The sequence below is a fragment of the Eschrichtius robustus genome, chromosome 12, assembly GCF_028021215.1.
Source record: "Eschrichtius robustus isolate mEscRob2 chromosome 12, mEscRob2.pri, whole genome shotgun sequence".
Lineage (NCBI taxonomy): Eukaryota > Metazoa > Chordata > Mammalia > Artiodactyla > Eschrichtiidae > Eschrichtius > Eschrichtius robustus.
The window spans coordinates 72,472,956-72,488,842 of NC_090835.1; the positions used below are offsets into that span (position 1 = coordinate 72,472,956).

Sequence of the window (15,887 nt, forward strand, 5' to 3'; positions counted from 1 at the left end):
AGGGTACAGCATGTTCTGACCACTTTTATTTCCTTTTCTGCAGCAGAAATTGTATGTAAGGTGACAGTCCACTCACAGTTTCCTTATGCCTTCATCAGGAGACAAAGGACAAGCTTTTCCCCTTCTCACTTTCTGTCTCTCTCTCTCGTAGATAAATATATAGACAGAGAAGTAGATGTAGATAAAGATATGGATATTAGAGAGAGTGTAAGATTAAGAAAAGAGATAGGCAGCATATCCTTTTTAGAAGATGCAAAGAAACCTTTGCAAAACCCTGCTGAAGAAAAATACACAGTAGTCTATTAATTCCATTTCTTTTCTTGAGAAAGAAAAATCACTGTATGAAGGTATATGGGTCTCAGGCCCTCTGTAGAAAAATTTCCCAAGCATCTTCCATTAATGCACATATAATTCCATAAATCATAGCAATTGTTCAAATTATTATTTATCTATTGACATTGAAATAATTAAATAATCAATAGTTTGAACTTTAAATGTTTTTACCCTTTGGGAGTAGAGAAATGCATGTCCCATTTTTAGTTTAAAATCAGTAAGACTGTTCACCTTTATGTGACTAAGTGACCACTAAATTTTATTGCAGATGTGCTTTAAATATTTGGTAAATTTATTTGTCTTCTGGATTTGTAGGTTGGGCTTCTGGGACTTCAGATGTTGTGGACACATGATTCAGAAGAGGCTTTAAATAATGCAAAAGATGACAGGAAAATCATGCAAGTGACCAATCAGAAATTTTTGGATATTCTGAATACTCTAATTGGTCAGACAACACATGACCTGAGCAAGTTTGACAGAGTGAAATTTGAAACTCTAATTACCATCCATGTGCATCAGAGAGATATTTTTGATGACTTGGTAAAGTATCATTTTTTTCTTAATTTAAAATAATTTAGTATACTAATTAATAAGTTAGTGCTTCTAATAATGAACAGTTAAGTATTATACGTATTTCTTAACTTATATGAACCTTCCATCTGCTTGGTCCTTTTTCACAACTATCCAGTATAGTTGTATAGTTGTAGACAACTATACAATGTCTACAAATATCTATGTTTGGAAGTTTTAACAATCATATGTGTATATTCACCTTTGGCATTCTGAAAGTCTGGAATCAACTGATGTGATTTGAACTAATTGTTTCATTAAACCAATAACCAGGGATGTGATATAATTTAGGTGGGCTTGAGTTATGATGATGTTAGTTCATAACTTGACCCCTGTACAGAGAGGGCAAGGAGAGCCTGAAGAGAGAGGCATGTTACTCCAGGTTGGTAGGTGGAAGTTTTAATAAGCAAGGAAGTTTACTCATGAGGCTTGTCTTGGGCAGCCACAGAGGAGTAGATCTCTGCATTTGTCTGCCAAAATTTTCTAAGTTTATATAGAGGCCTTAACTGTCACATATACCATCCAGATGATCTCAACAACACATTGCTCTCTCAAGGCTGCGTCCTTGAAAACAGCCCCACTGTGGGAACAGTGGGCAGAATGCCCATTCTAAGGACAGGGAAGGGGATGAGGAGCCTCCAATTGCCTGTCCATCCAGCTCGTGGGTCAACCTGCAGTCATGTCTTCTAGATTACCTCTTCCAACAGATGAGCCAACTGTGAAAGAAGTCCAGATTGAATAGAACCAAGCTTCAGGGAACTCTCATGGCTGTTCAATTGATAGTGTCCAACAGGGCATCATGGGCTTGCTTTGGGCAAAGTTCTGCAGGGTGGGAGTAAGAGGGATGATATTTGAATTCCCTTTGGAAATAGAACCCTAACCAGTGGTCTTGAGCAGTAGTTATCTATTATGGGGTAGGGGCCCCAGGTGGCTTTGATATTGCACCATTTGACTAGTTTTGTCTTTAACTACCACTGCTTTATTCTATTTGATTTTATCTATCTTTTAGGCATCTTTTTCCTTCATCAGAGACACATAATTCATGCAACTTGGGGTGCTTTTTTAGAGACTATGATCCCAGGCTACCTGTTTCAAATTTGTATCAAAAGTTCTGATCAGATAACTTGTATTTATTGAAGATTGAAAGACATGTAGTCTGCCTATTCCCCTGTAATCTAGATCCTTCTTTCTCAAAGTGTTGTATGACAATCATTTGCATTGGGCCTCACCTAGGAGCTTGTTAGAAAAGCAGAATCTTCAGTCTCCCCACCAGACCTACTGAACCATAATCTGCATTTCAATACGATTTCCAGGTGATTCATATGTGTATTAAAGTTCAGGAAACACTGTTCTTGGATTTCTCTGGTTCAAGCTAACCATCAAAAAGCCGCATACTTAGACCATATTGCTTTGGCCTTCTACAGATTTGCTTTCACTGAATTGCAATTACCATTATACTTTGGCTTGCCTTGAAGTCCACTTCAAGAAACGTTCATATGGAATCCATTACTATACCTGCTGTGAATGTACTATTGAGGATATCTATACATCTCTCACTGACTCTTAACGCTGAAGTCTCATGGAAGAAATTTCTTTTTAAAATCAAAATGCTCAACACATCTTTACTTTCTGTACAGAATGGATTTTTTAAAAGAAAATATGCACACAATTAAGACTATGAAACTGTTTGCTTTTTGTCTTAATTGCTACTGAACTCATGGTCAGTTTGCATTCCAAGTAAATTGAGATCTCATGGCCAACATATATGCATTTTATTTTTCCATGTATAATGCTTAGAATAGACTGATGTACAGTAACAACTCAGTAAACATTAGCTATTCTTCTTTACTTTTTCCTCCTCCACCCCCTCTTTCCCACCTTATTGGATTGTTGAAAGTAGCTAGCTGACCGCATCTCCATGGCTGAGGGTCCTGTGTTAGAGAACAGAGCCCTTGGGGGTGGTACTGGAGTATGTTACCTGAAAGCAGCTCTTTTAAGATGATGAATACAAACTGCATTTTAAGAGGGAAGATAGGAATTCTTAACTGGAGGGGGAAGCAAGATCATAAACAATGAGACAACAACAAAATGCAAGATGGTAAATAGCATGAAGACTTGATTAGATGGAGAACTGAGCATTGTACCATTGCCAGAGTCCGTTTTTTAGTGTCGAATGACCTGGAAGTGGGCCCTGGGTTGCGGAGCAGTGAAGAGGACCACTTGCCACTTCCTATGTTGGTTCCCCTGAGTGGGCAGGACTGGGGTTTCTACAGGTTTGCTAATGCAAAGTCATGAAGCACTGTGGTGGCGGTGGGATGTTGTTCCTAAACGTGCTCACCCGGTTTCTATCTCTTGCATCCATGGTGGTGGGAGCCCGGTACCTCTTGCCCCATGGGTATAAGCTGATGACTGGGCAGATTGATTGGTTTGGCCACAATGCTGGTGCAAGAAGTCATGTGTGCATATATGACCATGCATTTCTCTGCTTAATCCCTTCCCATTTCTCATGGCTTCCCATTGCCATGAGAACAATGCCCAACCTCTATCCTCTGCCCTGTGAAACCTCAGCTCTCACTCTTTCTCCAGAGTCCTGGATGCCTCAGCTGTACTGAACTTCTTTCAGTTTCTTGAACATGCCAGTCAGATCTTCTGGGTCTTCATCTAGAATGTTTTGCCCTCCCACACCTCCATCACCCCTGCTGTTTTATTTCCCTGGCTAATTCCTACTATTTTTTGCAGGGTTTAGTTTAGATGTTTCATTCTCCAAGTATCCCCCTCAGACCTTCTAGACTAGGTGAGGTCTTCTTGCTACATAATTTCATTACCCTGAGTTTCTTTTCCTAGTTTATTGCAACTACTTGTTTATCTGATTGTCTTTTGTCCTCTTCTGTCAGCTCCAGAAGGCAGGAACCATGTCTGTCTTTGTTCACCCAGCACAGTGTCAGGCCCAAGGAGGGACTCAGTAAATATATATTAAATGAATGAGAATCAATTCGTGAATGAGTGAATAAAAACTGCCCATATGCTTGTGTTTTATGCTACTGCAATTCAGTACTAATCTCTTTGTATTTCATGTTTTTAAGGTAAAAATGCATATCAAATCAGTTACTGATTTTGAATGGCTAAAACAGAGTAGATTTTACTTTAAGGAAGATTTGGATCAAACAGTGGTGTCTATTACAGATGTCGATTTTATTTACCAGAATGAATTTCTGGGATGCACTGATCGTCTTGTTATCACTCCATTAACAGATAGGTAGGAAACTCCATTTTTATTTTTCCATTTTTGTAATTAAGTCATGTGCTTAAAATTGTTTTAAAATTGCATTTGAGGGACTTCCCTGGTGGCGCAGTGGTTAAGAATCTGCCTGCCAATGCAGGGGACACGGGTTTGAGCCTTGGTCCGGGAAGATCCCACATGCCACGGAGCAGTTAAGCCTGTGCACCACAATTACTGAGCCTGCACTCTAGAGCCCGCGAGCCACAACTACTGAGGCCCGCTCACCTAGAGCCCGTGCTGTGCAACAAGAGAAGCCACCGCAATAAGAAGCCCGCGCACTAGGCAGGCTCTACGAAGAGTAGCCCCTGCTCGCTGCAACTAGAGAAAGCCTGCGCACAGCAATGAAGAGCCAAGGCAACCATAAATAAATAAATTAATTAATTAAAAAAATTGCATTTGAAATGTTAACAAAAGCATTGCTGTTGTGTGGGGTCCGTGCTAGCTCATCAAAGTCTAACAATGAAACAACCATCATTGTTAGTTAAATGCACATATACATTACATTTTTATGAAATAGAAAAAGATAAAAGAATAAAAGGACGCTTGAATGTTGACTATGAGTAATTTAGTAATGAAGTTTAGATTGCAAGATGGACAAATGTCTCTAGAACCATAAAGGGGGTCATTAGAATTGCAAAGAAGTAAAGGACCTTGGAGGTGGTCTAGTTTAGTCTCCTGGTTTTTCAAATGTGGAAATTAATACCTAAAGTGATGTTTTTTGGCCAGGTCTGAATAATCAGTCAACGGCAGATCCCCTCACCATTCTTTCCAATATAGGACATTAGACAAGAGCTGGGTTTTTTTCATCTTTATATGTCCCGCAATTACCTGGTCCCATATGCTGTGCATAGAAGACAATACACGTTTGTAGAACTGACTTAAATTGGGCCATAGAACAATGAATTCTGCTGTTACTTTAAATAGGACTGCCTCCAGGTAAAATTATGATACAGCCAAATTATATCTTCAACCTCCTCTAGACTCATCCAACCTCCCTTTATATGCCCAGTCCCATCGCAATGTAAATTTTTCAGGGTGTTTTCCCTTCAATCGATGTTTACATGTAAAGCTTCATGTCTTACGAAGCTTTACTAAGTTTGCTTATATCTGAAGTAAATATAACTGAAGCTGGATTAGGGATACAAGGAGATTCATTATATTGTTCTTTACAAGTGGCTAAATGAGTGAAACATTTCATAGTAAAACGATTTACTTGCAGTGGTGTGCTGGAGCTGGCTTGTACCAGCTTGCAAGAGCCAACGTCATGCATCTCTTCCCAGTTTTGTGCTATCACACTGGTAGCTTGTTATCAGCCATGGTGGAAGTATTTATGCCACAGAAATCAGCGGACATAAAAATCAGATTTAAGGAATTCCCTGGCGGTCCTGTGGTAGGACTCCATGCTTCCACTGCAGAGGGCACGGGTTCGATCCCTAGTCAGGGAACTAAAATCCCACATGCCATGTGGCATGGCCAAAAAAAAAATTAGATTTTTTTTTGTTCCTGGAGAGCACATTGTTAAACATGTGCCAGTACACTGCTGCTTATTTGGCTCTCTGACTTGGGATTTATCGTGACCACAATGGAAGGAAGGCCTGCAGGTTTTTTATGTCAGAGTTGAGTGTTTTTGCAAACACTGTATTTCTTCTAATGAATATCAGATACTCCAGCCTTGTTTGGTTGCCTGTCTCTTATGTGGGCTGCTCAAATTCTAAAACAAACAGGCTCATTCCAATCACACTGGACTTTTGCTCATGCTTTACTGTAACATGTGTTATCCCATATTCACAATGCTTTATCTCATTCACTTTCGCAGATGCTATATCACTTTGGCACAGGCTTTGGGAATGAACATGGGAGGGGCTCCAGCAGGACCTGCGGGCACTGGCAAAACAGAAACTACGAAAGACATGGGAAGATGCTTGGGAAAATATGTGGTCGTGTTTAACTGCTCAGATCAAATGGATTTCAGGGGGCTAGGAAGGATTTTTAAAGGCAAGTGTCAAACACTTATTTTTGGTGAATTTATTTTTATTGCAATTAAATGTTATTTTCTGATAGAAGTCTAAAATGATAGTGTCCCACATAACCAAAATTAATATAGGTTGATGCATATGATATTGCCATTTTTCTGGGTCAGAATGGCTGGATATCATCAATTTAATATTGTTCAGTACTATTGCTGGCATTACAGTCCATGAGTTGAATGTGTATTGGATTATGAAAATGGAATCAATTTATTACTGCCTGAAACAATGGTGGAGGAGATAAGATCAGGATAGCAAACTGATTACACATGTGACTTCCATTCCTGCATTAAATCCCATTGAAATGAAAGATTTTTATTATTTATTTATCTACTTATTTTGGGCCATGCTGTGTGGCTTATGGGATTTTAGTTCCCCTACCAGGGATCGAACCCGGGCCCTCTGCAGTGAGAGCATGGAATCTTAACCACTGGGCCACCAGGGAATTCTTGAAAGATTTTTAAAAAGGATGGTAATACTAGAAAACAAGAAGAGGGGGGGCACCAGCATATGGGAAATTTTGAGAATATCTGGAAAGATAGGTAGCAGGTGGTTTCAGATGGACAAAGAAAAAAGATTAGAGAGCACTTCAGTCTTAGAACTCAGTGCTCTGTGGTCTTCTTTTGGTGATCGCATGCAGACCCAAACTTTAAATACTATCTAAATGATCAAATTTACATCTTTAGCTCAGACTTACCCTTGAAACTGTGGATTCACATAATACAACTAATATCTACTCCTTGACATCACCACTTAAATATCTAACAGGTCCAGATTCACTGTATCCAAAACCAAACTCCTGGTCTTCCCTCCCTGTATCTACTTCTTCCTCAGCCTTTCCTGACACACTAAACACCCACTCCATTCTTCCAGATACTTACACACAAATCTTTGACTTATCCTTTACAGCTCTCTTTCTCTCATACTCACATCCAACTGTCAGCAAACACTATTAGCTCTACCTTCAAAATACATCCAACACCAGCCACCTTCCATTATCCCCACTGCTGTCATCCTAGTTCATGCCAATCATCATCTCTCACCAGTGCTACTCCAATAAGCCTCCTAATTGGTCTCCCTGAGTTTACCCTTGTGCTCTCCAGTCTAATCTCAAAACTGGTTCCTTCCAATTGTAAGTCAGATCATGACACTCTTCTGCTGAAAGCTGGGCACTGGCCTCACTGAGAATAAGAGCCGAAATCCTTACGATGGTCCTGTATTGTTTTATACAGTCATACCTGCTCCTTCCCCATTGCATGGCTGTGACCTTCTGACCTCATCTCCCGATACTGTCCCCTCACTCTCTCTACTACAACCACTTTGACCTTTGTGATGTTTCCCAAACATCCTGAAGTACACTCCCTCCTCCATATGATTGCTATTCCTTAGATTCTTCCCCCAGATATCCATCCACATAGCTCACTTGATAAAGGGCATCCCCAGCAAACATCATACTATTGAAAATTTGAAAGCATTTTCTTTGAGATGATATAAGATGAGGATTTCCATTACTATTCTACTTATCACTGTATTCTGTATCCTGCCCAGTTGCAGTAAGGAACAACAACAATAGAGACAACAAAAATACAAAGACTGGAAAGAAAGAAATATAAAATACAGTTATTTACAAATGATATGGTAGACAGTAAAGACAATTCAACAAAACTATAGAAAGTTGAATTTAGCAAGTTTACTTGAATATGAAGTCAACACACAAAATAAATTTTATTTTAATTAACCATGCACAAAAAAAAAAGAAAATGAAAATTTCAGAAAGATATCATTTAGCACATAATTAAGAGAGTGTGGTATTTGTGTAGGGGTTGATAAATAGACCAGTGGAATATAGTAGAGAATGCAGAAATAGGCCAGGGACACTTGACATATGGAAAAGGTGGTATTGAAAACCAGTGATGAAGAGATAGACTTTGCAATAAGTCATTCTGGTACAATAGATGATTAATATTTAACAAGGGAAATTGGATCCCTACATATGTAAAAATTGGATCCCTATAACATGTATAAAAATCAGTTCTGGGGATTAAATGCTTAAATGTGGTAGGCAAAACATATATGGCTTTTAGAAGGTAATAAAGGCAAATATCTTTGTTCTCAGAGTAGAAAGGGACTTTTTATACAAAAATTACAAACTATAGAGAAAAGATTGATACATTTAAACAGGGTAAGAGAATATCCCTGTAATAGATACCATGGGATTGCTCATCCAGCTCTTATCTTTAATTACCTGCCTGTTGGATATATATACATTGTACAGTTCAGATTTGAACTGAGCAGGTCCACTTATACACAGATTTTTTTTTAAATTAATTAACTAATTTACTTTTTGGCTGCACTGAGTCTTTGTTGCTGTGTGCGGGCTTTTCTCTAGTTGCAGCGAGCGGAGGCTACTTTTCCTTGTGGTGTGCGGGCTTCTCATTGGGTGGCTTCTCTTGCAGAGCATGGGCTCTAGGTGTGCAGGCTTCAGTAGTTGTGGCCCTCGGGGTCAGTAGTTGTGGCCCTCGGGGTCAGTAGGTGAGGCACATGGGCTTAGTCTGCGGCATGTGGGATCTTCCTGGACCAGGGCTCGAACCTGCGTGCCCTGCATTGGCAGGCGGATTCTTAACCACTGCGCCACCAAGGAAGCCCTACACAGATTTGTTTAAACTAAATACATACTACAGTACTACGCGATCTCAGGTTGGTTGAATACCTAGATGTGGAACTGTGGATATGGGAGGGCTGACTGCAAAGTCATATATCGATTTTTGACTGTGTGGAATGTCCATGCCCCTAACCCCTGCATTGTTCAAGGGTCAGTTGTGCGTGTGTGTGTGTGTATATACATATATATATATAATTTTACAGTCATTTGTGATACATCTCTAAGAAGGAGAAAAAAATAAGCTACAGACTGAGGGAAGATATTTTAACCTGTATAGCTGACAAAAGATTAATATCCAGCATTAAGAAAGATTTTCTTCGAACTTCCCTGGCGGTCCAGCGGTTAAGGCTCTGCGCTTGCACTGCAGGGGGCAGGGGTTCAATTCAATCCCTGGTCGGGGAACTAAGATCCCTCATGCCGCATGGTGTGACCAAAAAACAAAAAAACAAAAAAAAAAGAAAGAAAAAGAAAGAAAGATTTTCTTCAAATCATTAAGAAATGCAAAACAATAATGGGATAGCATTCTCACTCTTGCCAATTGGTAAGAATCGACAAGTCTGACAAACCACTGTTGGTAAGGGTGTGTAGAAACTAACCCTTGGTACTTCTTCTGTGTGTGTAAGTTGGTAGCACTGCTTCAGAGAACAGCAAATAAATCAAATTTATTAATTCGATTATATACTGTATGTATCTATACTGTATATGTATAGTATTTTATAGATATATAGAAAAATAGATACACACACAACAAATTTTGAACGAGCAAAGTACGTAGCGTTTGTGAATACATGCATAAGAGCAGTAGTTTAAAAACATGCATAGGAACCATTGACATCAAATTCAGGATAGAAGTTACCTCTGGAGAAGGAGGGAGTGTGGATCCAAGAGAGACATACATGGACTTGAACCGTAGTTCTAATATTTTATTCTTTAGGATGAAATCTGAAGCAAAATTGTTAAGATTTGATAGGTGGGTACATGGGTATTCATTATATTATTCATTATAATTGCCTGTCCTTTAAAAAAAATTAAACCCAAAGAATCACTTTTTAATCAAAGAGAAAGTTCTTCTGTGGATCACTCCTGGCTTAAGGGTTGAAGATGGTTGAGAGAAGCAGACTAGAGCACAAGGTAAATCCTAGAATGCCAAAACTATAGCAGAAAGCAGAGAAAAAGAAAAGGAAGTGGCTGTCTCCAGTATTTTTCCTCCATGTAAAAGGTCTGAAGTGAGAGTCCTGACAAAGATCAGTGCCAGGTGGAGGCTTGTGCCAGAGAGGCAAGCCCTGCACCAGGTCAGACCTCATGCTCCAGACCCAGAGGGGAAGCTCTCCTGCCTCTCTCATCCCTTCCCCCAAATCACCAGAGGCAGCCATGCATCCTGCAAACAGGAATTTGCATTTGGAATGAGGAAATACACACATATGAAGAGATAACCAAGTATCATAAAATATTTGAAGGCATTAAGGAGGCACTCACAAACAGCAAAGAGACCTACTGACCACTTAACTGATTAATAGAGGAAACCAAAGAAAATGCAAAAGTAACTAAAATTAATGGCTTCAGAGAGATTCAAGAATTTACCACATACAACCAATTAAAGAAAAAATAAGCTGCTATGAAAAGAATAACAATTGGACTAATCAGAATTTGAAAATAAAAATTGAGAAAAAACAAAAACAAAAAACCTCTCTTGAGTTGGAATATCTAGCCAAGAGAGTACATTGCAAAAAGAAATGGAAAGTTTGAAAGAAAAATTTAAGGGCCATAGGGATAGATATATAAGTTCCAATATCCACGTAATGGAAATTCCCAAAGGAGAGAGAAGAAAAAGTGTGTGTTTTGGGAGGGGGGTAGGTGGGGGGAAGCAATAATAAAAGAAAGAAGAGCATTTCATGCAGTTGAAGATAATGAAGGTTTTCATCCTTAGAGAATAGACAGGAGCAATGTTCCCAATATCCAGGTCTTCCTTCATGCTGGGTTTTGTAAGAAATAAATAAACATCCTTTTGACCATTCTCTGTCTCACCTAGCTTCCTGGCATTTCTCTCATTGCAACAAGAAAGGAACAGAGTGGTCTGACCCAGACCGGGCATCCGTTATTTTGTTAGTTTCCCCAAATATTATGGCTGCTTCACCCCCATCCCCACTGGAGGTGGCACATCCAGACTGAATCAAATTTTGTCACCCTTCAGCATCCCTGGTGTAATGATGTGTCTATACTTTCATTTTGGCAGTGTACTATTTTCATGGTTTTGGTGATGATGTACAAATAATTAAACCTTTGTATATCACTGGAATTAACTAAGTCTTTGTAAACAGCCAGGTATGAAATTTACATAAATTGTATTTCAATATAAAATTGTTTGAGAGTGCTTTGGAGAAATGATTGCCATCAAGAAGGTATATTACAAAGTAAAACTTATCAGATTAACTGTTTTTCATACCAGGTCTTGCACAGTCTGGTTCTTGGGGCTGTTTTGATGAGTTTAACAGAATTGAATTGCCTGTATTATCAGTGGCAGCCCAACAAATTTACATTGTTTTGACAGCAAGAAAAGAGAGAAAAAAACAGTTCATTTTTTCTGATGGTGATTGCGTTGATTTAAATCCAGAATTTGGAATCTTCTTAACAATGGTGAGAACATAGGTTTTATATATTTTTAAATTTTTTATTGAAGTAGTATAGTTGATTTACAATGTTGTATTACTTTCTGGTGTACAGCAAAGTGATTCAGTTTTATATATGTATATATTCTTTTTCATATTCTTTTCCATTATAGCTTATTATAAGATATTGAATATAGTTCCCTGTGATATACTAGGACCTTGTTTTTATCTATTTTATACACAGTAGTTTGTATCTCTACTCCCAAACTCCTAATTTATCCCTCCCCAACCCCCTTTCCCCTTTGGTAACCATAAATTTATTTTCTGTGTCTGTGTGAGTATGTTTTTGTTTTGTAAATAAGTTCATTTGTATCATATTTTAGATTCCACATATAAGTGATAGCATATGATATTTGTCTGATTTACTTCACTTAGTATGATAATCTCTAGGCCCATCCATGTTGCTGCAAACAGCATTATTTCATTCTTTTCACCCCTTGGTCAGGTTTATTCCTAAGTATTTTATACTTTTTGATGCGATTTTAAAAGGGATTGAAGAACATAGGTTTTAAATGCAATTTATTGGTTTAATTGTTATAGACTCAAATAAAAGTAAGCATATATTAGTGGGTAAATGACTGACAATCCAGGGGTCAGAGTATAGTCCCTGTTATATGATTTTTTTTTTGAGTGGTAAAAATAGTCCAGACAGAAGATAAAATAGTGATATGTTAAAGATAAAAATAGCTACTGTTTATTGAGCACTAATTTTGTGTAAGGGGATGGGCTAAATATTTTGTATATTGTATCAGACAGGGGAAAGCTACAATAACAATCCCCCAAATTTTAGTGGTTTAAAACCTCAAGGATTTATTATTCTCTCATGCCCCATGTCCACTTTGGGTTGATGGTGTCAGGGTGGGGAGGGCAGGGGATGCTTTACATGTCCTTACTCTGGTACTGTCTCAATCGTTACTGGTTGCTGTAGCAAAGGAAAAAGAGAACAAGAAGAATTATGCTCTGGTTCTTAGGGTTTCTGTCCAGAAGTGACACAGGTCACAACCATTGGTTAAAACAATTTACTTGGCCACACCTAACTTTGAAGGGTCAGTGAGGTATAGTCCCGTAGTATTTTGTATGGCGGATATTTTATAACCAAGACACCCGAGGCTCAGGGAAATTTAAAAAACTTGCTCAAGTCACACAGCTAGTTAGAGAAAGATGTTATTGTTTGTCTAACATCAAAACCTGACTACTTAACCTCTACACTTGGCTTTTCTCTGACACTTAATAAAGGATGATGGAAATGATTTAAAATTTCCAAAATAATTCAACAAGGTCCTATACCAAAGAATTGTAACAAATTCAGTTACCGTGTGATTGAGGGCAGAGCTCTGTGATACAATGTTGTAAAGACAGAAGACCAAAGGCATGAATAAATAGAGGTGTTTATAAATTGGAGAAGTGAAGTTAATGTTGAACTGGTTTTACTTAATGCTTTTAAATGATCTCTATTCTGTTAAGTCTCTAAGTTGCAAGATAATACAAGGACTCTGAGTTTTAAGTGTCCTGAGTGGATAAAGATAAATTATAGGAAGAAAAATCAAAAAATTTTCTAATTTCTGCCAGTTAAGCAGTTGGGGGTAAATATTAATAATCCTGACGTGATCAGTTATAATTCAGGAAATTAGATGAAGAAGTTTACTCAGTGTGATGCTGTGGCTCAGAAGAATTTAAAAGAATCTTAATGTTCCCTTTGGATTAAGAATAATATTGGAAATATCAATTAGATAATTGCATTAGGCTGTGAATAACTGAGACATGAAAAAGAGTGGCTTAACATCTAAGGATGTATTCTCTTAAGATCCTTCAGTGTTTCTACACCATCATGGTTTCCATCTTCAAGGCCACCTTATAACCCAAGATGCTACAGAAGCATCTCTGTTGCAGCCAATTGATTGAATCAACTGCCTTCAAACAGACATCAAGGATATTTCATACACTGTGTCCCTTTGTGACTCACAGTGTAGAATTTAATCACACCAGCTGCAAGGCAGGCTGGGAAATGTGGTTTTAAACCTGGGTGGTGATGCACCCAGCTTGCAACTGGGGTTCTGTGCCTAAGGATGAAAAAAAGGAGTATTGAGAGGCAGCCAGTAATCTTTGTATTCCCAGCACCTAGCAAGTTATCTGGCCTATTGACAGTGTCCAGTAAATGCTCAGGGACTGAAGGTTTCTTCTTGCACTTTCCTAAAATAACTGCCTCCTCTTTGCCTTACTTGCCTTTGAACCCTCTAACCTTTCCCTTGGGACTTTTGGTTCTGACCTGTCCTCAGACTTTTGCTACTTATTAGCTTCCTTTCCACCTCTACTTTTGTCCTTTTCAATGTTTTTCTCAACATTCCTGTCTTTATTTCCCTTCCTCCCCATGTTTTTTTTTTTTTTTTTAAACGGTACTTTGTCAGCCACAGAACTCTATAATTCTGACTGCAAAGGATAATTGAAGAGATGAAATAAAAATTACCTAAGTAAACTGATTAGTATGAAATCCTGAATTTTCCTTCTCTTTCGATAACATATTTTAGATCATAATTACCCCAGTATTTATTCAGTTTTCTTTTCTATTTCCTTTTCTATTTTCTTAATAAATAGATACACAGATACTTAATTTTTGCTACACAGAGTGGTGTGTGTGTGTTGTGCATGTGTGTGACTTTATTAGTATAACGAAAATGGAAATATGTAAGAGGGAGTGATGTGACATTAATAAATATGGATGATCCAGTACACATTTTTGTGAAAATAGGGACATTTTATGAATCTAATGTTTTTCAATACCCTCTTAGAATCTGACTTAGGGATTTGAAATGTATTTGTATTCATGAAATGAAAATTATATCAACAATTAAAATTAAATAATTTTAATTTTTAGAACCCTGGATATGCTGGGCGCCAGGAACTACCAGAGAACTTAAAAATTCAATTTAGAACTGTTGCTATGATGGTTCCTGATAGACAGGTATGCATCAGGATTTAAAAGCATAATACAGTTTATGTTCTTTACCTGTTTTTCACTGAAGTTGAAAAATCTCACTGTATTAATTTTCAGATCATTATGCGAGTTAAACTTGCAAGCTGTGGTTTTCTTGAAAATGTTATCTTGGCTCAAAAGTTTTATGTACTTTACAAACTCTGTGAAGAGCAACTTACTAAACAGGTAACTTTGTATATCTATTTTCCCCCTAGCTGAAAACTTGTTTTTTAACTTTGCAATTTTACCTTGATACATGCTAATTAGGGAGTTAAAAAATTCCTTGACTCTTTTCTAAAGTATATTTATAATTAATTTGACCTATTAATTACGTATTTTTATTTTATTTTTTTTTAAAAAATATTTATTTATTTAGTTTATTTTTGGCTGCATTGGGCCTTCTTTGCTGTGCACCGGCTTTCTCTAGTTGTGGCGAGCAGGGGCTACTCTTCGTTGCAGTGCACAGGCTTCTCATTGCGGTGGCTTCTCTTGTTGTGGAGCATGGGCTCTAGGGTGCGCGTGCTTCAATAGTTGTGGCTCGCAGGCTCTAGAGCGCAGGCTCAGTAGTTGTGGCGCACGGGCTTAGTTGCTTCGCGATGTGTGGGATCTTCCCGGACCAGGGCTCGAACCCGTGTCCCCTGCGTTGGCAGGTGGATTCTCAGCCACTGCGCCACCAGGGAAGCCCCCTAATTATGTATTTTTAAAACTTTCTTAATTTGAAATAATTATAGATTCACAGGAAGTTGCAAAGAAGTGTACAAGAGGTCCTGTGCACTCTTCACCCTGCTTCTCACAGTGTTGACATCTTATAACTATAGTACAATAACCAAACCAGAAGATCGACATTGGTACAATAAACAGAAATTACTAAGACTTCACCAATTTTTCATGCGCTCGTGTGTGTGTGTGTTTGTGTGTGTGTAGTCCTATGCAAACGTGTAGATTCATGTAACCACCATCACAGTTAACATACACAACTGTTTATCACCACAAGGTTCCCTCCTGCTACCCCTTTATAGCCACACTCACCTCTCTCCCAAATCCCTATAGCCCCTTGTAGCCCTAATCTTTTCTACATCTCTATAATTTTGTTATTTCAAGAATATTACATAAAGGGAATCACATAGTATGTAACCTGTTGGTCATGCATTTTAAATGGTTGCCACTCAGACTATCAGACTGTATTGTTCTCAAAAGATATTTAAGGTGTGAACACTGTATCATACAGCTTGATCTTTCCAGTGGAGTGATCATTTTTCAGTCAAAGGAAAGGCGGGAGAATTGAGCTAATAAAACTTTGCCACTCAGCCACTCCAAAACTATAGTATATAAGTATCAGAATATCTACCTATATGTAATACATAGTGAGTCTACATTT

General features: G+C 38.2%; 1 protein-coding gene across 1 annotated transcript in view; it reads left to right on the forward strand.

Moving 5' to 3' along the window:
- Positions 1-15,887, forward strand: part of DNAH8 (dynein axonemal heavy chain 8) — a 327,131-nt gene that overhangs the window by 138,159 nt on the left and 173,085 nt on the right. The window contains exons 43-48 of the mRNA XM_068557934.1: positions 649-873; positions 3,987-4,159; positions 6,000-6,178; positions 11,319-11,506; positions 14,411-14,497; positions 14,588-14,695. Coding sequence (XP_068414035.1) covers positions 649-873; positions 3,987-4,159; positions 6,000-6,178; positions 11,319-11,506; positions 14,411-14,497; positions 14,588-14,695 — 960 coding nt within the window. The remainder of the gene's footprint in view (positions 1-648; positions 874-3,986; positions 4,160-5,999; positions 6,179-11,318; positions 11,507-14,410; positions 14,498-14,587; positions 14,696-15,887) is intronic.